The sequence below is a fragment of the Oryctolagus cuniculus genome, chromosome 3, assembly GCF_051225735.1.
Source record: "Oryctolagus cuniculus isolate XC-2025 breed Fujian yellow rabbit chromosome 3, ASM5122573v1, whole genome shotgun sequence".
Taxonomy (NCBI): Eukaryota; Metazoa; Chordata; class Mammalia; order Lagomorpha; family Leporidae; genus Oryctolagus; species Oryctolagus cuniculus.
This window is the reverse complement of record NC_142869.1, coordinates 137,755,095-137,780,501: the sequence shown is the minus strand read 5'-3', so window position 1 is coordinate 137,780,501 and position 25,407 is coordinate 137,755,095. Positions and strand designations below refer to the sequence as shown.

The window sequence follows — 25,407 nt, the reverse complement described above, 5'->3', positions numbered from 1 at the left end:
TCACAGTGATACTTCTGTAGTCTCACCATCCTGGGTGGCTAATGAAGGTAGAAGAGTAAGTGTGGGGGCCAGCACTGTGGTGCAGCAGGTAAAGCCACTGGCTACAGTGGCGGCATCTCATATGGGTGCTGGTTTGAGTCCAGCTGCTCTAACTTCTGATCCAGCTCTCTGCTACGGCCTGGGAAAGCAGTGGAAGATGGTCCAAATGCTTGGGCCCTGGCACCCATTTGGGAGACCCAGAAGAACTCCTGGCTCCTGGCTTTGGATCAGCTCAGCTTGGCCATTGTGGCCATTTGGGGAGTGAACAAGTAGATGAAAGATTTTCTTTCTCTCTTTCAAATAAATCTTGGGAAAAAAAGTGTGATTTGGCTGGTAATTCTTATTTCAAGCTACTATTTCTAAATTCTAAGCAGTGCACAGAGGAGACATATACCATCATAAACACTAATGAAGAAACAATCACATTTAAATTATTAATGCGTTATCAGTAAAAAGGAACTGAAGTATAAGGATTGTCTTATTGGAACTTTCACTGACAGACACCTACCTCTTGTAAGGTATTAATATCCACTCCATCCCCTTGAATAACTCTAAGATACGGTGGCAGCAACTTGTAGCCTTTCGAATTCTCAACAACAGGAAATTTCTTACCTAAAATATCCAAAACCTATATGGAAAAACACACACAAATAACTAAAACTGAAAGTATAACAAGCTTTCCAAAGTTAAGAAATTAACTTTTTATTTAGACAATCCTGAGACTCTACCAATTACACTATTTTAAACTTTTTATAACCCTAATGTGTGAGCCCTCTGAAATTTAGTCCCGATCTTTTTTCAATGTGAGAAAACAGGCATCCTATGCTATTAGCTCAACTGATACCATAAAGTGGCTCAAAACAAATTTTCCACCTCACCTCTTTAAAATCATACCCATGCAAAAAATCCTTTTAGAATATTTAACCAATAAATATATTGAGAAATATACAAAGCATCATTTCACAAAACTTATGACTTCAGATTTATTCTGCTTATGTCCAACAACCTTTGGTTTAATTGTGTCAGGGATATTTCAAATATAAGTCCATTTGAATCACAAAGTGCAGCGAAACTGTGCTAGTCAGACAGCAGGACGTGCAGCACACATAATCCACATTCTCTTAAGTTCTCCTTTCCTCTTCATTAAAGCCAGGCTGCAGACTGTGCCAAGTGTTCTCATTGACTGGCTACTCAGTTTTGTAGCAGCTGAAATACTTACAGACTTAAACTGTCTCCCAAAGCCTGGTCACAATACAAAAGACCTACCAGACACACCTCTCTACCCCAACAACCACTTTCTTTTCTCAGTTTGCTTTTACAACAAGCAGTATATACTTTTATTAGATAATAGTAAACACATGAAATCCATTAAGTTTTGCAAAAACCAAGTATCTCCGGACCTTCGCATTGGCCTGTCATCAGTTAAGAGAAGGACCCCTTGATTGTGTGGGCCCTTTCTTTCGGGGTGTAATTTATCACCTGCACACTAGCATACTGTTGTCCAGTGGGATGGCTGAGGCTAGGAGACTTACACTGGATCCTGGACTCCACACTGTACATGTCGTGTGACCGTGAGCGGGCTATTGTCACCAGTGGGACCCTTTGTTTCTTCTTGATGAACAGAGACAACAATACTCATCATACATTCTTAAAAATGTTTTTAACTGGTATCATGGGATTTGGGTAGAGATTAAATCACACATCTTACGAGAGACATCTAATACAATATTTTACCAGTGACAGGCATCAAACAGCCCTGCTCTGAACAGTGCTTTCCAAAGCAGGGAAACCAAACAGTGCCACATTAGGAATTAACAGCACCTCTAAAGAACCACTACTTGGAAAGTATTTTTGAATTATTCTGATTCCACATCACTCTGCACATGTTTCTATTGTACTAAACTTCAAAGCTACAGTAAGTCACAAAGAAACTTGGTGACCAAAGCATTGGATTAAAATGGTAATGCTGTTAATTTTGAAGCAGAAAAGAATATTCAATGCCAACTGGCATTTTGATAGTATATAAGGAACCCCAACTCTGATGTTGTTATTATAATAACCTGGAATTCTGCTAGTAAATGTGCAACCTTAGGCAAATCTACTCTCTCTGGGCTGTGATTCTCTAATGAGGAGACCAGTACAGATGGTTCTGAAGCAGTGTGTATAAAGGAAAATAAAAGGCACTGAAATAAATCAAGTTACACATTACAATTTACCTTTAATACAGTGTCAAGAGGATTTCCAGAATCAGGTCTGATTATTAGTGGTGCCTCTGTACTTCTTGATACTATTAAATGTCTTAGGTCTTCTCCCCATATTTTCTCACACGCATTATAGATGTCATAGCTGTCGCTGACCACAGATACAGGCACTGAGGAAAACTGTGTTACTATATGTTCAAATGCATCTTTTTCATGGTCTTTCCCCCAAGCTGTTATGGTACTAGAAAATGAAATGAAAATACACATTTACTTAAGCAAACACATCATCTACTCCTGCATCACTGTTAATCATTCACTTATGTTTACTCCATGTCAACATGACAGAGGCAGGGAGTTGCATGAATGCACATCACAAGGCAGTGGAACTTTGCACCAATCCATACCTTGGCTGACTTGGTTTTAACACTACCTGTCACCTTACTCCTCTTTGGTGGTCACGAATTCACTTGGCATTTAAATCACACTCAACCAGTTATGAATGGTTTTGTCTTTTTTATTTTTTTTCCTAAATCTTTCTCATTTAAAATCAGTGAGGTAGAGCCGGCGCCGCGGCTCACTAGGCTAATCCTCCGCCTTGCAGCGCCGGCACACCGGGTTCTACTCCCGGTTGGGGCGCCGGATTCTGTCCCGGTTGCCCCTCTTCCAGGCCAGCTCTCTGCTGTGGCCAGGGAGTACAGTGGAGGATGGCCCAAGTACTTGGGCCCTGCACCCCATGGGAGACCAGGAGAAGTACCTGGATCCTGCCATCGGATCAGCGCAGTGCGCCGGCCGCAGCACACCGGCCGCGGCGGCCATTGGAGGGTGAACCAACGGCAAAAGGAAGACCTTTCTCTCTGTCTCTCTCACTGTCCACTCTGCCTGTCTAAAAAATTATTTGAAAGAAAGGCAGAGATCCAGTGGCAGGGGGATGGAGGGTGGGGCAGAGATCTTCCACCCACTAGTTCACTCTAAATGGCCCCAACAGCCAGGGATGAGCCTGGCTGAAGCCAGTAGCTTCATCCCAGTCTCCCATGGAATTGACAGGGGCCCAAATCCTTGGGCCATCTTCCGTTGCTTTCCCAGGCACAGTAGCAGAGAACTGGATTGGACGTGGAACAGCCCAGACTTGAACCTGTGCTCATATAGGACACGATGGCATAGGGGGTGACTAAACCCACTGAGCTATAATGCTGGCCCCGTGATTTTGAAAATTATCATTTTCTTATGCCAACTAATTTTTCTCCCTAAATTGCTAGTTTTTGCCTCTACTATCTCCTTAGTAAAATAACAAAATGTAAGTTGGCCCATTTATTTATTACAAAGCCCATACAGATATAAATTTAACCCCAACCTGTATGACGAGTTTCAATAATTTAATTATTGAATTTAATACTGGCATTTCATACCTTTTCCCCTGCTAAAGCCCTGGAATAAATTCCTGTTCTGGTCGTGTCAATGGCATGGAGGGGGCAGTGAGCGCACTGCAGGGCTGGGCGACCTGGAGGCCGCTCCTCTGAAACACAGGCCCACTTACATAAACTCAGGGAACAGTGCGCACTGCTCCCGGCCTCCGAGGCTGCTGGCAGTTCTCTACTGCACACAGCATCTGCAGGCTGAAGGGGGAGTGAAGGTGGAGGAAGAGCAGGACTGCGCTCACCTCTCTGCAAGGGAAGTTCAGCTCAGTGAACACCATCAGCAGAGAGCTTGACAATGCAAGACTGAACTTCCAGTAGGCAGAGGTCACGCACTTAACTGTGGTTCAAATTGTGCAGCACAGTCGCCCAACTGCTGCTGATGTATCACGCTGCCCAGTTTTAGTCCTCTCACTTGCTCTCCCCATGGGATCCGAGCCTTCCTGGAGCTGCTTCCCGACTGCAATCACACCTCCCCTGTAGCCACCTTGATGGTCTTTCTTCAGTCTCCCCCAGAAGCTGTGCTCTCCTTTTCAAAACTGAACCTGTTGAGGGCTGGCAATATGGGGCCGAGGGGGTAAGCCACCACTTCCGATGCCCTCAGCTCAGCCTGGAGCGCCGGGTCAAGGCCTGGACGTTCTGCTTTGATGCAGCTCCCTGTGAATGTGTCCGGGAAGACAGCAGAAGATGGTCCAAGTACCTGGGCCCCTGCTACCCACGAGGCAAATCCAGATGGAGTTCCTGGTTAATGGCTTTGTCCTGGCCCAGCCCCACCTGTTCTGTTTGGGGAGTGAGCCAGCAGACAGAAGCTCTCTCTCTCTGATACTCTGCCTTTCAAATAAATAAGTAAATATTTAATAAAATAAAATGGAACCTATCAAATGTCATCAGTATTTCCATGTCCTAGGGCTCTCACCCGGCACTGGTCTCCCTAACACTCCTTGGAGGAAACACTACAAGTTTTCTAAAGTACCCTGTGGTGGGGCTTCCAACATCTGCATCTGTTTTCCTTCTGGACGCCAAATGCACTGCTAGGTGGAAAGCAGAGTACCTGCATCTCAGCATCCCGCAGACACCTGCCACAGCACCCGCCACATAATCGAACCCTAACACCTGCTCTTCCAGTACAGGACTGATACACGGGGTTGCGCAATGCTCCTCTGATGAACTCTAACCATAACGTGAAATCCTACCCATGAAACTGAATTCCAAAGTTGGAAGGGAAGAAGGTATGTAACTGATTGACTTTAAAAACAGGTAATATAGTAGTAACGGTGATGTGTGGGGAGCAGCCTGGACTGGACTGAGTTACTGGAATTAAGACTTATTCTATGCATCTGCTCTCCCACAATATGGCGCTGGGAGAGAAGTAAACAGCTTCCGCACAGCTGCCTCCAGTTCAACCAATAAACTGTAGGACTTGCTCCTGATTGGAGAGCAGCGTACTCGGCGTGTGGGCAGCCGAGTTAGGATTGGCGGAGGAGGACTATAAAGGAGGAGAGAGACGGCATGCACCAGGAACATCTAAGGGGAACATCTGAAGGAACACCTGTGCAGCCCCGAGAGAGCCGGCCGGCGGTGTGCCGCTCCCCTGCGGAAGTGGGGAATGTGGCCAGGGGGAACTGCCCTTCCACGGAGGTGGAAGGGATAGTAGCCAACCTGGGAAGAACCAGCAGCAAACCCGGGGAGGGCCGAGCAGACGAAAGAACAGCGCAGGGTCCTGTGTCGTTCCTCCACGAAGAGGGGGAGCGACAGTGATGCTGTAAAGTTTTCTTACTTTAAACTTTCTTACTTTAAAATGTTTAGCTCATTTATCCTCAATGATCGTCTAATGCTGGAGGAGTAAAGTTCCATTTGGTCGATGGAGGAATTGGAGAACAGAGGTAAGTGATTTGCTAAGGCCACCCACTGTGTGGGCTGTGAGGTCTCCTGACATTCAGTTCAGCGCTCATCTCACTACACTCTGCTGCTGTGTAAAAAATGCTTCTAGTTAAGAGCATTGCAAGCATTCTTCTGTATTAAGGAGTCAAATTTACAAGCACAGTCAATACTATGAGACCATAAAAGTAAATTTTCACTCTGTGCTCACGGTGTCTTTTTCATTTTAGCACGGAAGTGAAGTCCTGTAGACTATATTTACAGCACTCAGGATGTTGCCACTGTGAAACAAAATCACCAGTGAGCAGTCTAGTATGTGCACGCCACATCAGAGCTTTAAAGATGCATGTGTATCTAAGCCGAACAAAAGTACCTCGACCCTAAAACTTGTGCCTGTTTATCACATTCCCATTCTCAGTTCACCAGTCTTGAAATTTGTGAGTCAGTGTTCAGCAGGCCCTACCAACACAGCAATGCTCCTAGATATTAGCCAGGTCTACTCAGCACTGAGCCCTAAGTCAGATCACCAAGCTTATCGCCCGACCCTGCTCCGGTTTACTACTACTTCTTTCCATTCACTCAGTATCCTGGTTCTGGGCCTCATCTCAAGGCAGCTTCCTAGAAACCTAACTTCTCGAGGCTTTTTCCAATCCAGAGGCTATCCTCTATCAAAACAACTTACAATTATCCTGCTTTCAAAATAACCTACAGAGTATCTCTGATACCATCAATTCTTTGCTCAAAAACTTCACTGTCTGTTCTCATTTAAAATGTTACACAGCAGTTCAGCCACTGCTTGGGACCCCCACAGCCCATGTGGGAGTGCCTGGGTCTAAGTGCCAACCCTATTTCCAATTCCAGCTTCCTGCTAATGTGTACTCTGGGAGGTAGCAGGTACTTGTCCCTGCCATCCACATTGGAGACTTGGATTGAGTTCTAGGCATCTGGCTTTTGGCCTGGCCCCGCCCCAGCTGCTGGAGCCATTTGGGGAGTGAACTGCTGGACAGAAACTCTCTCAGCTTTTCTAAAAAGCCTGTAAGAGTAGACTAGCATGACATGCAGACAGTTAATGTCTAATGTCACAAGGAGATTTGAGGGCCTTATCTTCTCCGTGTACCCTGTGCTCCCTACAACATCTCTGCTTTAGCTCTGTTCCCTGAACACAAGTATCTGCTCCATCACAATGCTCAATACATGGTAAGCATGTACTATCATGTCTTCAGAGAATGAGTGATGGTCCAATGCCTGCCATTCAATCTCACCATTCTTTCAGGAAGAATTTACACATCATTTCCACAAAAACTTGCCAGTGGAATATGAGTATCACCCTTCCTTCCATCGCTTCCCTTCCACCACCACAGCACTGTAATTCTCCCTCTTTCAAAGCACCTAACCAACACACCCGACTTCGTGAGCATACTATTTTTACCCTGAGGATAGGGTTGGTTTTTCATCTTTCTTTCCCTTGTCGACAGCCTTGCATGTGGAGGTTGGCCACTTACTATGCATCAAATAATAAAGCTCAGCTTCATTCTCCCGAAACTCACTGTTGGCTTTAACACCAGCAGTTTTCAGATATGAGGGAATTTAAAAAACGACCACAAAGGACGCCAGTACTTTTGATATGAACACCAGAAACAATGTTTGGCGCACATTTAAAAAAATCATCATCGCTTTGATTGAGGTTAACCCAGGACCAGGGCACTGCAGTCCAGACCACAATTTCCTTCTCACTGCAGTTGAGACAGTGTTGTAAAAGCACACCAGGAAGCACCAGAATCCGAACCCTCTTTTTTTTTCCTAATGCAGGTTTCTCATCCCTTACAGGAGGTACGAGTCCAGGGCAAAGATGGGTGACAACATGGGGAAGTGTGAGAAGGGACGAGAGACTAGTCCTACACCGAGCACTTCTAGACCTGACTTCTGAAGAACACCTACTGCACACGGCAACACAGCCATTGAAAGAAAATTTCTCCCTTAAATAAATACCTATGTGGCAATGTACGTGCTGGGGAAAAGCTCTCAAATTCTTTTTTTTTTTTTTGACAGGCAGAGTGGACAGTGAGAGAGAGAGAGAGAAAGGTCTTCCTTTTTTTTTTTGCCGTTGGTTCACCCTCCAATGGCTGCCGCGGCCGGCGCACTGTGGCCGGTGCACCGCGCTGATCCGATGGCAGGAGCCAGGTGTTTCTCCTGGTCTCCCATGGGGTGCAGGGCCCAAGCACTTGGGCCATCCTCCACTGCACTCCCAGGCCACAGCAGAGAGCTAGCCTGGAAGAGGGGCAACCGGGACAGAATCCGGCGCCCCAACCGGGACTAGAACCCCGTGTGCCGGCGCCGCAAGGCGGAGGATTAGCCTAGTGAGCCACGGTGCCGGCCTCTCAAATTGTTTCTTTTAGGACGGTTAGAAGTTCCCTGCCTCCCTGCCTCCCTGATACTATTCTATACACAAATACTGATTTTTTTTGTTGCTTAAAATCATGATGATCTCCTATAGCACTCAGCTGTGTCGTCAAACAAAACATCATTTTACAAAAGATTAGTTCTGGAAAACAAATGCTTATGTGACAGGAGGAAGAAAACAACAGATTCTTACCTGTGTTCCGCTGCTGGCAGAGAATAGCCCGGAATGGGATCTTTTGTCCCGTAGTATTTTTTAATCAGAGCAATTCCTGCTACTGTATCTGTTCCTTTGAAGTTAACCAAATGAGCAGATGCTCCTATGCCAGCAGTCTGGAAAATTAACCAGAAACAAAATTCCAAAAAAGAAAAATCCATATTGAAGGCAGACAGTGTAGTTCCCCAGGAAATTACTGTCTTTAACTCTTCTTAGATATTTAGCTATTACGAGAGACAATAATTCCTTATGACAAGATTCCACTTCTCCTAAATATTGAAGGATTCTTCAGGCCTACTTCGCAGTGCCCCACCCCCACTTCCCATCACTCTCTCTTCCCTTACCCTGCCTTGTGCTTCTCTGTGGCATTATTTGACATCTGATACTTTTATTATGTCTGTCTCTGTCTGTCCATCCATCCGCCATCCATCCATCCATCCATCTAATATATAAAGGACAGGGACTTTTGTTGAAGGCTATATCCCATGTACCTTGAACAGAGGCTGACACACAGTAGATACTGATTATGTATCTGTTGACTGAGTCCTTGGAATTTCAAAATGTGACATACTTACAACCAAGATCAATCCCAATATGTCCCAGATATTTTACACCGGTACTCAGTCAACCCACATTTTACTACATGAGGCTCATTTCCGTTCCTTACCTCTTGAGAAGAGACTCCTCTGTAGCCAAAATCATGTAACTTGTATTCCAGACCATCTAAGTTACCGGAAGTTTCTAGCAAATATTTGGCCAATATTTTCTTCTGCTCTCTAGAATTTGTAGCCACTGTGATTGGATACCAGGACTGAACAAGAATAGTCTGTAGTAACAAAATTAATCATAAGTATTAATACACAAAATCCTGTGTCCCTCCTGAGGAAGCCCCAGCTTTCTCCTGGGGGATGTCCTGGACTCAGGCTATTAGAAATACTAAGGAGACACTCAGCTGCGCCATGTGCCGACTGTGTGTATTCCAGACAGAAGACATAACTCAGCTCGCCAAGTCAGCAATCACGACGACAAGCAAACCAGGTCATCAACAGTAGTTTCTACCAAGAACTCCAGAGAAGCAAATAGTATTCTGTAAACCGTCTATGGTAAAGGGCCAAGTTTTAAAAGAATGTTCAACCTGTCATGGACTGACAGTCTTATAAAGTACCCTTGCACTGGGTGGTGAGGCAGTGTCCTGCTGATCCGTTTCTAAATGCCTGATTTCTGCACTTACTGTGGACATGCATCAACCAGCTTACAGACCAGCACTGCCTGTGGACTACACCTCAACAAGCGACTCCTGCGCTAGGTAACGCTGACTCGCTGACTACTGGTAGGTTTACGCTCAAGACACTTTAGCACCAGAGAACGCTCTTCACTGAGTTATGCTTCACTTAGCGTCTACCCAAGGTCACTGTCAACAGTTGTGTGAAACCTTCTTCATATGCTGCACAACTGCAAGGTCACTGTCTCTTCTGTAGCTCAGCGACTACTGTCACGGCTCCTAAATGAGGAAACGTGAAGAGCTGCTAGGCTCCTACTTTCTACTAAGAACAGTTCCTCATCTTCCCTCTTCGCCGCCGCCGCTGGGAAATTCCAAAAGCAGCCTGCTGCTCGCTCACAGCAACAGTATCAACCTCACGGCTGGGAACTCACTGCTCCGTTCTCTAGTCTGTGCACCAGACAGCACACTGGAAGCAGCTTCAAGTCTGCTTTAGAAAGCATTGCTGATTACAATTGAGCTGAACCTAGAAGATATTTTATTAATGTTACAAAGGTAATCAATAAATAATTAAAAATAAAGACTATTTAACCTCGGACTTGCTAATTTATATTTAAAAACAAAACAAAAAAACACAAAAACTTGTAGTATTAGACTCCTGTGATTGTAAATCCTCTCCCCAGGAGATGGAGTCCACTTCTGGAAGCCTTGGTTCTGGGCTGATCTTTTGATTTGCTTTTGATCAACAGAACACAGCACAAGTGACACTGCGTGACTTCCAAGCCCCAGTTTCAGAAGGTTCTGTAGCTTCTATGCTCATCCTCTTAGAAGCCGAGACTATGCTACTGTGAAGCAGCCCAGGTTGTGAAGCGAGGTCCAGTGGCAGGCAGTCCCCCCGTTGTGAGCTGCAGCCCAGACATGCAGACAGACTGGGCAGCCCTAGCTGGCCCCTCAGCTGCAGGCAGACAGATTCGTTCCAGCAAGACCAGTGGGGAACCATCCAGTCAACCACAGAATCACTGGAGGTAACAGCTGTTCTGAGCCACTAGGTTTTGGGGTAGTGTGTTACATAATAGAAACTGATGCAATTACTACATAAACCATAACCAATCACCTCCAACCTCTCCTGGATCTGCTTTAGCAATTCCTCTTTGGAGCCCTCTGCCCTTGATCCTCCTAACACCTGATCTCGAGCCTGTATGTGCCTCGTTCTTCACCCGCGCACTGGTTATCATTCTAAAGTAAGCTTTACTCCGGTTCCATCATTCCTGAAAGACCTTCGATGGTCATCTGTTGTCGAGAGGAGGAAATGCCAATACACACGGAATTCAAGGCCGTCTGGATCCTTCCCTGTTTACCATTTACAGGTGTATCTCCTACTAGTTTTACATGTGCACTGCGACCCCCAACCCCTCCCTGCACTATCTGCCATGAAGAACACTGTGCCATTCCCCGAGCCCGCCCCCCGCCGCTTATTCAAAGCTTACTTTTCATTTCATGGTTCCCTCGGAAGTCCCGCCTGTTCTGTTCTCATCTCAGCCTTCACTCTTAATGGCTTTGGTGGCTAGTTAAGAATGAAGAGCCACCTCTCTTAGAGGCCCTTCAATGAACATACCTTACTCTAATCTCCGTGGCTTGTATTTTTTTGGTACCTAGCTGATACTTAATCAAGATTCATGTGAATTTAATCCAATCAACTTGCATATTTTAATTCAGCTGATACTATCTGGGAGTATGGGAAAGACATAAAGACATGAAAACCCTAGATGAGCTATAAAGGCAGAAGACTGACCTTACCCCTCAAAAAAAGGCAGGGAAGGGGAGAAAGAATGATCAAACACAATGATTCTTCACATCACCACTTCCTTTCCACAATCCAACAAAACCAGCTTAAATTAACTTTAAAAAGTGTCACTACTGGTGCAAGGAAGGGGAAAAGGAAGTCAGCTCGGGTCAATCCAACATCTAACCACGTAGGCTGTGCTGGAAACTCTTCCAGAACAGTGTTTGCCCAACAATGCGGCTAGAACGTGAGCTGAAGAGACAGAGCAAAGGGAAGAGGCTGGGATTTGCCCTCAGGAGCGTCCACTGTAGTGTCACTGGGCAGGACGGGGAGCTCAGAGGGAGAACTGGGGAGGGAGAGGAGGGCCTGCAGCCACTCCGTCCTCCCGTCTGCTCGTCTCTCAGGCCTCGCGTCAGTGGATCAGTGTGACTGTCTCTAACATCATCTTTTCTTCCATTTTCTTAACAGCAGAACGGCTGGCCATTGGGTTTTGGTGGAGGAAAGGAGTAAATTTAGTCCAATGCACTTATTCCTCACCCCCTCGTAAGCCTGCGACACTTTCATAGAACTCCCGGCTGTTTTAAACCTGTTCTGAGATCTGATGAGAGAATGATGGTTTCTTCCAGCACCAGAACTTAAATTAATAAAGCAATTTCCTGTGCTTCCAGCGAATAATAATCAATGAATAGTTATTTGTAACTCTGAACAAACTCCGCGGAAGGGAATCAGAAGGAAGACTACTCAGTGCTATTATTACAGATGTTTTAAGTCACAGACTAACAGAAGAACATCTTTCAGTTTGTAAGTAATCAGTCTGTTGAGTCTGATTTCCAACACAGGGAATGATCTGGGCTGGGAACTGACAAGGGTAGGATGAGTCTACCCTACCCCCACAAAGGCAGCAAAGTGAATATGAAGTCTATTTTAGACTGGCCTTCAGAGTACACACATTTGTTACAAACTCACAGGCTCAATCAGAAACTCTTAATAAGAGATATATCAGATTGTACATTCTTGCACTTTAGATAAAAATATCTACATAGGACTGAAATAACCTAAAAAAAAAAAAATATATATATATATGTATTAGTAAAAAGAACACAATTTCTGTTTCAGGTTATAAGCAACCAAAAGTAAGGGTTTATATACTTTTAAATCTGTCTCTCTCTCTCACTGTCCACTCTGCCTGTCAAAAAATAAAAAAATAATAAAAAAATAAAAAATTATTTAAAAAAACAACATTTAGGAGTGCTGTATTGGATTCATGTGGTGTATTTCTCTTTTGTCACACATGCATTTATGTTTTTTTGTTAAAAAACTACTGTTCTAAGATATCTGTTGTAAATTTTTTTACTTGTAGTTTCCTGGTGAAATATACCAAAAATAATAATAGATATAAAAAGCCAAAAATTTGGTGAGGGCAGCGTGTTTTCATTTTCAGAAGAGGATAAACAACATGAAAGAAAGTAGAAGGTAGTTGCTACTCTTCTTCCATAAATATACACTTTGAGAAAGGTCAATTAGATATAAGAGAGATCTACAGTCAGAAAACTAAAAAGACAAAAACTGAAACAAGTGTTGCCACAGATGATGAATGCTCTAATAGATACTCATCTATTTGAGAGCTCTGGGTATTATTTAAGGTAAAAAGCCAGCTGATGTGAACAACTGACTCTGGACAAACTGAAAACCCCTCAGGAGTGGCAACCCGGCACAACAGTTAAATGGCACGTAGGATGCCCGCATCCTTTATCACAGTGCCGGAGTTCAACTCCCAGCTCTACTCCTGATTCCAGCTTCCTGCTAATGCACACAGCATTAGAAGCAGGTGATGACTCAAGTTCATGAGTCCTTGTCACCCACATGGGGGACCAGGATGGAGTTCCTGGCTCCTGGCTTCAGCCTGGCCCATTCCTGGCTATTGGTGGCATTTGGGGAATGAATCAGCACATGGTAAATCTTTTTATCTCTGTCTGCCTTTCAAATAAGATGAAAATAAATAACAAATTAAAAAAAAATTTAGGGGCCAGTGCCGTGGCTCACTTGGTTAATCCTCTGCCTGCGGTACCAGCATCCCATATGGGTGCTGGGTTCTAGTCCTGGTTGCTCTTCTTCCAATCCAGCTGTCTGCTGTGGCCTGGGAGGGCAGTAGAGGATGGCCCAAGTGCTTGGGCCCTGCACCCGCATGGGAGACCAGGAAGAAGCACCTGGCTCCTGGCTTTGGATCGGCGCAGCACCAGCCGTGGTAGCCATCTGGGGAGTGAACCAACAGAAGGAAGACCTTTCTCTGCCTCTCTCTCTCAATGTCTATAACTCTACCTGTCAAATAAAAAAAAAAAAAAATTTAAACACACCTCAGTAAGGTGTTATTTCTTTTTCTTCTTTTTTTTAAAGATTTATTTTTATTTGAAAGTCAGAGTTACACAGAAAGGAGAGGCAGAGAAAGAGAGAGAGGTCTTCCATCCGATGGTTTACTCCCCAGTTGGCCCAACGGCCGGTACTGCGCCAATCCAAAGCCAGGAGCCAGGAGCTTCGTCTGGGTCTCCCACACAGGTGCAGAGGCCCAAGGACTTGGGCCATCTTCTACTGCTTTCCCAGGCCAAAGCAGAGAGCTGGATCAGAAGTGGAGCAGCTGGGTCTCAACCAGTGCCCATATAGGATGCAGGCGCCTCAGGCCAGGACATTAACCCACTGTGCCACAGTGCTGGCCCCAAGGTGGTTATTTCTTCAGTCATTTTCTAGGGTATTTACTCTTTATACATAAAATCTAAAACTGTTGAACAGCCAAGCGAATTATCATTATAAAAACTGACCAGGAAAACACATTCCTAATTAGGTATGCATGCAAGGAAAACAAAGACACAAATGCTGCAACATAGGCTGAGGAATTTAAAGGAAATGAATAGTGACCTTGTCTGTACTGAGATGAGAAAAGGAAAATATCAGGTGGCATCGCCGGGAAGAGAACTAATTTGAGAATGAATGAAGTGCTCACTGAGGTTGGAAAGGAGTTCCTCTGGTCTAAGTGGGACAGAACAGCCAGGACATGCCTGTGGTCACTGAACATGCATCTGTGCCGTCTTCTCATCTTGCGCTAAGGTACGGCACAACCAGAACAGCAGCAGACGAGATGGACGCTAACTGAGCTGTGACAGCAGTAACTCTCAATCATTTTATTTGGACAGAAAGCTCAGAGCATTAGCTGTCACTCGAAGGAAACTTAAAGGTTACTTATTTCAGCTGTCATTTTGCAGATGAGGAAACTAGGGCCTGGAGAAGTGTAGTGATTGTAGAACATTACAGAGCTTTATTTGCAGCAAATTCTAACCTAGAATCTCAGTTCACAGATCTTTAAGTCTTCAAGTAATGCTAATTTAAAAAAAAAAAAAAAAAAAAAAACAGCAAAACCGCAGCAATTCACCTCAATCCAGTTTGTGAGCCAGTAGCACTCGGGGTCTGTGTTCTCCACTGTGAAGAGGACGTTTCCTCTGGGAACCACGGAGCCCTCAGGAACAGCCTTGACTTCTATTGGAAGATGCCCGTCGTATTTCTGGTAGGAGACAAGGAAGGCAGTCATTCCACAGATGCTACTCAGCTGCCTCTCTTGTTAAGGTTCTTTACATTTCACAGAGGCTAAATTTACCATCAGAAATCACAAATGTCGGTATTATTACATCGCTAAAAATCTCATCAAAATATCTTTACTCTCCTAAATTAAAAATAAAGTTATTAACAATTCAGGCACTGACATTAATTTTCAAATTTAATGCTGTCAACTGCTTCTGCAAAGAACATCAATATCTAGGAGTGGATGGGGCCAGTGTGGTGGCACAGCAGGTGAAGCCAGAGCCTGCGATCCGGCATTCTACACAGGCCCCAGTTTGAGAACTGTTTGCTCCACTTCTTATCCAGCTCCTGACTAATGTGCCTGGGAAAGCAGCAGAAGATGGCCTAAGTATGGGAGACTCACGTGGGAGACCTGGATGACGCTCCTGGCTCTGGCACGGCCCATCCCTAGCCATTGTGGCCATCGTGGGGGAAGTGAACCAGCTTTCTCTCTCTCTCCAACTCTTCCAAATAAATTTTTTTTAAAGGAAGGGTAGATAATTCCAAAGTGATCAAAACTAAAATGATGTGTTTCTCTGCTGTTTTAGATAAACAATGAGTTTATTCCAACAAATTCTACAATTGGTCCAAGAACACTACCTTTTCACTAAATAGGTCCAAAGCAGAAAAGAGCTGAATGATAGTCTAATCTTCTGTTAAAATTCTCTTGTAAGAAACTCTAAACTAGAAACAGATCTGGGGCCGGCACTGTAGTGCAGCGGGTAAAGGCGCTGCCTGTGATTCTGGCATCCCATATGGGTGCTGGTTCAAGTTGCGGTAGCTCCACTGCTACTCTAGCTCCCTGATAATGCACCTGGGAAGGCAGCAGCAGATGGACCAAGTGTTTGGGACCTGTTATCCACGTGAGAGACCAGAATGAAGTTCCTGGCTCCTGGCTTTGGCCTGGCCCAGTCCAGGATGTTGCAGCCATTTGGGGAGTGGCCCAGCAGATGGAAGATCTCTGTCTCTCCCTCTCTCTAAAAATTTGCCTTTCAAATAAACAAACAAATCTTAAAAAATAAAATAAATCAAAGCATGAGAGCATTTTTTTACCTCCAGAATGTAGTTCCATCCCTTTTCATTAAAGACATCATCTTGGAAATGTTCTCTGTAGACCTCTTTGGCTTCCTGGATTTTCTCTTTGGTCACTACTTTGCCTACAAGGACATACACGTCCTGTTTACAATTTCTAAAGACGTTCTGTGAGTTCCCAAATTGTCACAGAATTAACATCTTTAGCTATTTCATATTTCATCCATTCTATGGATTGAAAAAATAGTAACTGAGAGGTTAAATGACTTACCCAGTGCCAACAGCAGTCAGAAATGGAATTTCTACTTCCAACAACTCACTCTAAGCATAAATGTTAATTTGTTATAAAAGCAGATATGCGATAGGAAAAATTACTATTTGCATAGTCCTTTAAAAAAATCACAATAAGCTCACTTTCAAAAGGTATCTCTTCTATCCTTTTAATTTAGATACTCTTCAAATTTGAGATGATTCAGAAGCACCCTACATTTTCCAGGTGAGCCTCTCATTCCTAAAGACTGTGGTGTCTTCAGGGCTAGCAAGCCAGTAATTTTCAGAATCACTAAATGTTTGCCTGCAATACACTTTTAGTTAACTTTGTTCATCTGTGAAATAACATGTTATCTGAGGACAACAACTGCAGAGTACCTACTTATAGGATATTGTGAGAACTAATTAACTGAAGACATCTGAACTACTCAGATAATACTGGCGTAGAATAGGCAACACATTTTAGTTATAAATCAAAATAAATGGTATTTTACAAAGCTATCAAGCTATAAAACTCATTTCAAGTGTGCCATCAGTCTTTGATCACTTCATACAAATAATAAACTTATTTAAAATATCTGGGGTAATCTTGCCAAAAGTGCTTTTGGCCTCTAACTAGGTTTTGTAATAACATAATATATCTGAACTGCCAGATCTTAAAGTAGCCAAGATTATGGAAAGAGTCATCATTTACACAGAATTCAACTGATCTGTATTCAATTCTGCAGTTTAAGTTGCAAAAGGTTGGAGATGTTTCAGGAAACCTTTTTCATACTTAGAACACCAAGCATACACACTAAATTATGATTCAATGCATTTGACTTAACAGCTCTTCAAAAATCCAAAAGAAAGAATTCCTAAAGTAACAAAATAAATGTCAAAATCAGACTATTTGGAAAGTTACTTCAAATAACAGAATATAACAATATAGGAGAAACTGATGGAGTCATATAAAAGCAGTGTTGTAAATGTACTAGGAAAAGTAATACCTTTTAAGTACTTATTAAGAATGTACTGCAACCCATAAAATACTGTTTCCTCGTATTTCACCTTCCTTACTTTGGAGTTTTCTGTCTTCTTTTCACGGCATTCAAAGTAGGAATAAACTTTGCTTGTGTTGGGTGGGTATTGTTTATAGTGAGTAACCTATATAAAGAAAAACACCTCAATTAGAAGACACCAGAAAAGCAGAATACACATCACAAGCGAAAACGTCTTGACATTATTTTGAAACTAGAGAAATGATACCTCTTACTTGCTATTGGTCAGCTTATTTTCCTAGTTCATATAAACTGAAAAGTAAATGTCTTACTTATTGACATATTTTTCACAGTTTAGTCAAAACCACATCAGAGTATTAACTTTCAAAAACAAAGAGAAGGAACTTAAGTGCAGGGCCCTGGCCTGACAAGTATGGTACTGGGTAATATTTCTCGGTCCAGAAGAGCAGCAGCTGCCTGTAGGCACACGTGACATAAAAGAATAGACTCGAAGTCAGCGCAATTTGGTACAGACTGATTATCCTTTATCCAAACTACCTGGGACCAGACATGCTTTGGATTTCAGATTTTCTTTTTTGCATGCTGAATGTTTGCAGACACATATTGAAATATCTTACAGACAGGAACCAATAAAATCACAAATTCACTGATGTTTCATATACACTATTATATACATAGTCCAACAGTAACTACACTCTTATATACATAGTCTGACGGTAACTTCTTTGGATACTTTTAGTGCACCTGATTTTGACTGAGACACATCACATGCAATCAGGTATGGAATTTTCCATTTGTGGCAGCATGTCAGTGCCCCCAAAGTTTCAGATTTTGGAGTGCCTCAGATTTGGACGTTCAGATCAGGGATGTCCAGCCTGTACTACTACTATCTAAGTGTGATATGTTTACCAAATTAACAATGACTTCTCATGATGGCTTCTTTAAATAATGAGGTACTGAAATGATCCCTTCTAGCCTCCATAGTGACATTGTAAAAGCAGCAAAGAAAAAAAATTTTTTTTGCAATCTTTGTTTCTAAATTCCTTCCTAATTGGAACATAAATTCCCACACATTATAACATCAAATCCTTACAATTTAAAAATGTGAAGAGGTCTTAGCGTACCTTTTCTGTGAAGCTGGTTACTATATTAGGGATACTGTTAAAAATTTATCTGCTTTTAATAAAAATAAAAGTGAAAATCACATGTTCATTATAATTTGAATTTTATTCCAATGTATTAAGCATATTAAAACATTTTACCTATTAAAAATAACCAGAAGAATATATATATATATATATATATATATTTGCCTGATTGAAAGAGAAGAAAGAAAAACACCCTAAAATGTAAGGTACAGGCCGAATCATGGCAATGATGGCAGAAATCTTTGCAGTCTAGTCTCCCAGGAGACCACTGAGAACATAAACCAATGTTCCTGTCTAGCACTGATCTCAAGTAGAGGCAAGCCAACATTTTCTATTTGGTTGTACAATCACAACATCTGGCTCCATCCTCAAGAATCTCTGTAGTTTAGCACAAAAATTCTTACATATACGTGGGGTCTTCACAAAGGCCACAGAAAACGTGCATTGTTTTAATTCCGCAGACCACTGAACTTTTCTTGCAGTATTCCTGCATTCCCACTGACACTTCAGGAGGTTCTGCTTCCTCTCCAATGGAAGCATATTTGCAAGCTCTAGAGAAACAGCCCTTCCAGGGCGCACAGGCAATCCTGGAGGGACAGCTCTCTAGTAATATGGACTCCAAGAGCTTAACTCAGGCAGGAGACCTGGAGCTCTCTGTTTTATTTAAATCAATCATATTTAATGTTTCTCTATCGTTTGTAGTTCGACCTTCTTTAAAGTTCAGACACTTAACAGTGCAGATTATATAAATTTATTTATGCATCAGATTTAAAAGTATTAAAAGGCAAACTAATTGTGAGCCTTTACTAAGAGGACCAAGCAGTCAAAAGCTAAAGAGAAATGTCTTTAAACTACTTTAACTCCATCACACAAATACAGTTCCTGTTCTGGGCAATAATTCCCCATGGTTATAATTTTAAAGGTTTATTTGGGGTTTGTGTTATAAACTACAGTACTCTCAAACCCACCTTTGCCTAAGTGTTCAGAATGCCTCCTCTGTCATTAAGTATCACTTAAAACACACTTGGCAGGCTGTTCAATGAGAAATGAGGTAGGAGTCGAAACTCCTCTTGGAGAAATTGAAGCGAATGTTTTAGATCGCAAAGTATCTGAGTTATCTAGGCAAATTCACAGGTAATTACTCACGAAACATAATTTACTACATACTCTTTACTAACAGCCAACACGTTTACAGAGAATACAGAGTGTGTTTAGATTTATTTATATGGGCACATACATTGTTTTTGTTTTTGTTTTTTACAGGCAGAGTGGACAGTGAGAGACAGAGAGACAGAGAGAAAGGTCTTCCTTTGCCGTTGGTTCACCCTCCAAAGGCCGCCGCCGCCGCCGGCCGCAGCGCACCAGCCGGCGCACCGCGCTGATCCGAAGGCAGGAGCCAGGTACTTATCCTGGTCTCCCATGGGGTGCAGGGCCCATGCACTTGGGCCATTCTCCACTGCACTCCCGGGCCACAGCAGAGAGCTGAACTGGAAGAGGGGCAATCGGGACAGAATCCGGCGCCCCGACCGGGACTAGAACCTGGTGTGCCGGCGCCGCTAGGTGGAGGATTAGCCTAGTGAGCCGCGGCGCCGGCTACATACATTGTTTTAATGGGAAACTTTAGTCAATATTATCCTACCAACACAGCCAACACATGATCAAAAATGACTCTAGTTTTGCTAGTATATATCCTTTTTATTTTCCTTTTTGCTACAATTGTCACTCTGATCCTTCACCAGAAAACCAGCTAGGATGTAAATTCAACTCAACTGTTCTAGAAACAGTCCATTCATTCACAAACATCAACAGTATCTACTGTCTAGAAGCTGAAGATAGACTGACGTGGTCCCACTCTCAGGGGGCTAATGGGAGCTGAAGCGGGATGAGGAAAGCGGCACACAAGCAACTCCTTTCAGGTCAAGATGGAGGCCACGAATGATGAAGGGGGAATGGATGGCTAGCGGGGCCTGGAGACTTCTCTGAGGAGGAGACAGGAAAGGAAATGCTTTGGCATAGGGATCAAACAGGAGGAAGAGTGTGTGGCTGGGGCCTGGAGTATGGAGTAAGGGGGTGGAGGAGGGAGGCGGGTGGTGCGGGCAGAGGCTGGCAAAGGGAAGGTCATGTCAGGCTTACGGGAAGCTATCTGTAAACTGTGGTGAATATGAGCCGATTCGACTGGAGGACCAGCCGGGCAATGGGCGGATTACACGATGACCAGAGAGGAAGCAGGAGCTAAGAGGCTACTTCTGAGATGATGCTGGATGACAGAATTGGCCTGGGACTGGGGGAGGCAGAGGAGAGCTGGGCTGACTGAGTGGATGGGGAGGAATTAAGCACTCTAATGATTTTTGGCTTGAGCCTGGCTTTATAACAGTGCAAATTCTTAGGGAAGGCTGTGCAAGGAATAGGAAGGGAAATCAAGAGCCCAGTATTAAGCATTTAGTATATACTGAAAAAGAGTCTCATGGTATTCAAAAACAAAGTGTCTACCAAAGGGAAGCTCCGAAATCCTGTTAGCTTCTTATTGCTGCTTTGACTTCTGTCAAGAGAAAGTGATTCTACAATAAACACAAAATTATTCACTAGATGTGGACAAAACAGAAAATACTTGATAATATCCACAGCAAGCCTTACCACTAAAAGTGCTTCCCAAACTGCCACAGCCCTCCTGCAGCTAACGGAGCAGCAACTGTACAGAAACACATGTGGGCTGGCCTTGTGGCACAGCAGGTTAAGCCCTGCTTGCACTCCACACTGTAGCGCTTGTTTGAGTCCCAGCTTCCTGCTAATGCGCCTGGGAAGGCAGTGGGTGATGAAAGCACTCAGGTCCCTGCCACCCACCTTGGGGACCAGGATTGAGTTCTGGGCTCCTTGTTTTGGCCCGGTCCAGCCCCAAGCTGTTCAGATATTTGGGGAGTGAACCAGCAGATGGAAGCTCTTTTTGATTCTCTCTGCCTTTACAATCAATCAATCAATCTTCTTTTTCTTTTTTTGAAAGGCACACAGGAAAACGTAGCTTTTCATAATAGAACTTAATTTCACAATTGCATGATTGGCTTGCCTCATGAAAAGATAAGCATCCAAAAATTGTCTGATACTAGGTAATAATAACTGGCCACGTTTTAATGCCTAGAACAAAATGGTTCTAATCCTACGTTTTTAAAAAAGAGAAAGTTTCTCCATTATGGGATGTTGGTCAAGCAACTGCACCACAAAGCTTCAAGCTTTACAGCCTTGTTCTAGGGCTCAGACTGCTTTAGAGGAGTGGAGCCTTTCTGGGAGAGCAGTCCAGTTGTGCCTGGATGCCTCTCTCCGTGCCCCATAAAGCAGACCTGATGTCTTCCCTAGATCGTTCCTCCCACAGTGGGATCACACGACCAAAGCAAGTACCACGGTCCTACTTCTTCAGCTGTACTTTTCTCTTCAGCTGCGAAGAAATCAGAAGCCAACATTCGCAAGACCTGTATTTGAGAGCTCTGTGGTGACATATCCAAGGTCACAGAATAAGTTAAATATCTATATAATAATAATAATAATATCTAAGGGCAATCAGCAGAGGATACACTCAGCCCTACACTAGCTACGTCTTTCCTGCCCCTTCAAAGCTAGGGTACTAGAAACGCAAAAATCTGAACTGGTTCATTCTTCTTTTCAGTATTATTTTAGAAGTCCAAATCTCTGGGAATCCATCTGTTGCTCCAGAAAACAATTCACGGCTATTTGGCTTTGAAGCGACAATCATTTCACAAATATGGCTTTAAGGATTTCTGGATTATACTACCCTGGGAAAGGAGAAATTGCAAAACCATTTACCTATATTTATTACACGGCCTCGTCCCTTAAACCTCCTGGCACTGAGTTTCAAACAACTTGTATCTCTTTGCCACACCTTCAAACTGAATTTCATCAACTCAACAAAAGGACACTGGCTCCGGGTATTTTTCTTTCGCAATGCTTATACAATTATTACTAACCTAAATTAAAGTCTCCATGAAGTACATTCACAGTTTATACACGTGATTTTATTTCTGTTGTCCAAGATTTTCCTGTAATTTATAATGTAAAACTTACTGGAGAAGTTGAAATGCCCGTGCCATGTCTTATATTGGCGCACGCCTTATAAGCACGCAGAGGTAAGGTCCAGGTACAAGCAGCAGAGCCCCCGGCTCACAGGCCCAGCCACCGCGGCAGCCACTGGGCCAACAATGAAGAGTCCCTCCAGGAGCAGCCGAAGAGACAGCTACAAACAAGGGGAACAGCAAAGAGGAAGACAGAGGCACGCACACGTGCCAGGCAGAACTAATCGCCTATGGGACAACTCTCATCTAGCTCCACATCTTTTCCTCAAAAAGCCCAAACTTCTAAGATTTGCTATCTGATGTTGAGAGGAAGTAAAATCTTCTTTAAAATGCTGCCTTGAATATGAATGCCATTATTATACATTAACATACTCTGGGTCTTTTGATATGCTACCCAGTGCTCTCACATACAGGTCTTAGCAATACTGGCTTCTGATTTATTTCTTTGCAGTTAAAAAGCAAAGTATAGCTGAAAGAGCAGGATGGTAGTACTTGCCCTGGTCATGCGAGCCCATATACAAATTACATAGCTCTCTGAAACTTCTCTAACATCAACCTTCCTCCACCCCGGACGGGGGGCACTGCTCATCTTCATCTTCCTGCACAACACCCAACAGGTCTCCAAGAGTTATGAAATGAGTGGTTGAAAATGAGCTGCCTTCTGGATTTCCAGCTTACAAATGGCTGTTGGAGAAGTGACTCACTGTACAACCCGACGGCACATTTCATTAACTAATGTATGACTTCCTTTTTTAATTTGAGAGGCACACACAGAAAAAGAGCTCCCATCCACTGGTTTACTCCCAGAGGAGCTTGGCGCCTGGAACCCAATACTCGAGCCATCATCACTGCCTCAGAAAGGGTCTACATTAGCAGAAGGCCAGGATGCGGCTGTTCCACCTGGAGTCTCAACTTCCAGACCCAGGGCTCATGCCTGTGATGCGGCTTACACTATACTGCTTAGGGATCACTTTCGTGTACTGTCCATGACTTTTCTAACTGACGACAACTTCCATTAATCTCTGAAAGGTAAAATGTTCAGGGGCCGGCACTGTGGCATAGTAGGCTAAACCTCCTCCTGCGGCACCAGCATCCCGTATGGACACCGGTTTGAGTCCCGGCTGCTCTTCTTCCAATCCAGCTCTCTGCTTATGACCTGGGAAAGCAGAAGAAGATGGCCTAACTGCTTGGGCCCCTGCACCCTCGTGGGAGACCGGAAGAAGCTCCTGGCTTTAGATTGGCCCAGCTCCAGCCCTTGTGGCCATTTAGGGAGTGACCCAGTGGATGGAAGACAATTCTGTCTTTCCCTCTCTGTAACTCTACCTCTCAAATTCTCAAATAAATAATAATAATAATAATAAAAAACTAAAAAAAGGTAAAATGTTCATAAATGTTAAAACCATTCCCTGCTCTGGTTTGTAACAAACTATCTTAAGGGGAAAGGAACTCAAAGAGGATCTTTAATGGTCCAGTTATTTGGAAACTGATCAATGGCTATCCAAGAAGTGAGTGAAGAAACCCCCTGGTTCCCTTTACAAAAGCATTCCAAATCCCATTCATGCACTGCAATGGCTAACACCAGCCCAAGGGCACCTTTCTCTATTTCATACAGCACAACAAAAATACAAACTAGAGCTACTCTGAAAATTTAAAAGGTTAACACTTGAGATAAAGTGTCTTTATTTGTAAATGGCCCTGGATGAACATGGAAGAGTGAACCCCACCTGCCTGTGCTCCTGGCTCCTCATTATGTACAGGTTATAGAAATGACTGTACATATTTCACCTGCTCCCCCTGTGGTAAGTGGTCTGGGCCCACTTGAGAGCGTGCAGATAAACCTAAAGTTCCCACACACTGTGATGTGCTTGGCCAGCACTCCATCTACTAGCAAAAGGAGTGCTCAGGCACTCAATTACTCTTCCTTCAGTTTTGGAAAGAAGTCAACACTATTTTGCTGTCTAAACCAACACTTCTAAAGCTACAAGCTCCCCAGCTCAACTAGTCAATAGTGCTCCCCAGCTCAACTAGTCAATAGTTTGTACACACTGACATGGATGTACAACATTCTTACGTCATTTTCAAATTTAAGCTTCATTGCTTCTAAGTTCCAGATTATCCTTTTTGTTCCCAGTTCTCCTAAGATGACTGAAAAGGCCAAAGTGGGAGATAGGCTATAAGGACTACTTAGAGAGGCAAGGAAAAATGAACCAGATGAAAATGTGGCTGAGGAATACAATCTACTGTAACCCACTGCAACGAAAATAGTACCTTGACTGATCCCTCTGGGGATTTTTTTGGGGGGGGGGGGGCTGAAAAAATCTTACTAAATGACAATCTCCTAGAAAAGTTCCGTATTACTAAGGTGATAAAATTATGGCAATCTGTCTTGGAAATAGACTGGAATCAAGTTTTTTAAATAGCTGTAATCAGAGGCTGGCACTGTGGCTCACTTGGTTAATCCTCCGCCTGTGGTGCCGGCATCCCATAAGGGCGCCGGGTTCTAGTCCCGGTTGCTCCTCTTCCAGTCCAGCTCTCTGCTGTGGCCCGGGAAAGCAGTGGAAGATGGCCCAAATGCTTGGGTCCTGCACCCGCATGGGAGACCGGGAAAAAGCATCTGGCTCCTGGCTTCGGATTGGCGCAGCACGCAGGGTGTAGTGGCCATTTTGGGGGTTAACGAACGGAAAGAAGACCTTTCTCTCTCTCACTGTCTATAACTCTACCTGTCAAATAAGAAATAAATGCATTTAAAAAAATTAATAAATAGCTGTAATCTGTAACAGTGCAGTTCAGTATGCCTTGCTGGAAGATTAGAACACTTTAAGGTTAACTTATGGTTTTACTAAAAGAATGCCAGAAGTCTGATGTTGAAGAAATTTCATACTGCTTACGTATAATGGTGCATGCACCACACACTAAAGGAACTTGTACCCACTTTTGTTTTTGAAAAATCGGAATAATCAACCTCCATTTTCATCTCCCATGTATAATTCAATCATTTCATGAGTAAATACTTATAAAAATCTGAAAATTAAAGACGTAGCTAAGTAGAAATGTTACAAAACCACGAATTAGACCATTCTGAAATGAGACCCTGAGAACAGTGATTGAATTAAGGGAGCCCGAGC

At 43.5% G+C, this 25,407-nt stretch overlaps 1 protein-coding gene and 1 long non-coding RNA gene across 9 annotated transcripts in view; one reads left to right on the top strand and one right to left on the bottom strand.

Moving 5' to 3' along the window:
- LOC138849036 (uncharacterized) overlaps window positions 1-12,386 on the top strand; it is an 80,113-nt gene extending 67,727 nt beyond the window's left edge. Inside the window, exons 3-6 of one of the 8 annotated variants that reach the window (XR_016230956.1) lie at window positions 4,560-4,881; window positions 5,459-5,535; window positions 7,358-7,531; window positions 11,615-12,386. This is a non-coding gene — a long non-coding RNA (uncharacterized LOC138849036). Of the gene's footprint in view, window positions 1-6; window positions 542-4,559; window positions 4,882-5,458; window positions 5,536-7,357; window positions 7,532-11,614 lie in introns of those variants that run through there. The other 7 variants (XR_016230958.1, XR_016230959.1, XR_016230957.1 and 4 more) reach the window with 7 other exon arrangements.
- NAMPT (nicotinamide phosphoribosyltransferase) overlaps window positions 1-25,407 on the bottom strand; it is a 37,195-nt gene that overhangs the window by 10,105 nt on the left and 1,683 nt on the right. Inside the window, exons 2-8 of the mRNA XM_002712033.6 lie at window positions 17,044-17,200; window positions 15,806-15,909; window positions 14,568-14,696; window positions 8,812-8,970; window positions 8,124-8,260; window positions 2,256-2,481; window positions 548-667 (exon numbers count right to left, since the gene is read on the bottom strand). Of these exons, the coding sequence (XP_002712079.1) occupies window positions 548-667; window positions 2,256-2,481; window positions 8,124-8,260; window positions 8,812-8,970; window positions 14,568-14,696; window positions 15,806-15,909; window positions 17,044-17,200 (1,032 nt within the window). The remainder of the gene's footprint in view (window positions 1-547; window positions 668-2,255; window positions 2,482-8,123; window positions 8,261-8,811; window positions 8,971-14,567; window positions 14,697-15,805; window positions 15,910-17,043; window positions 17,201-25,407) is intronic.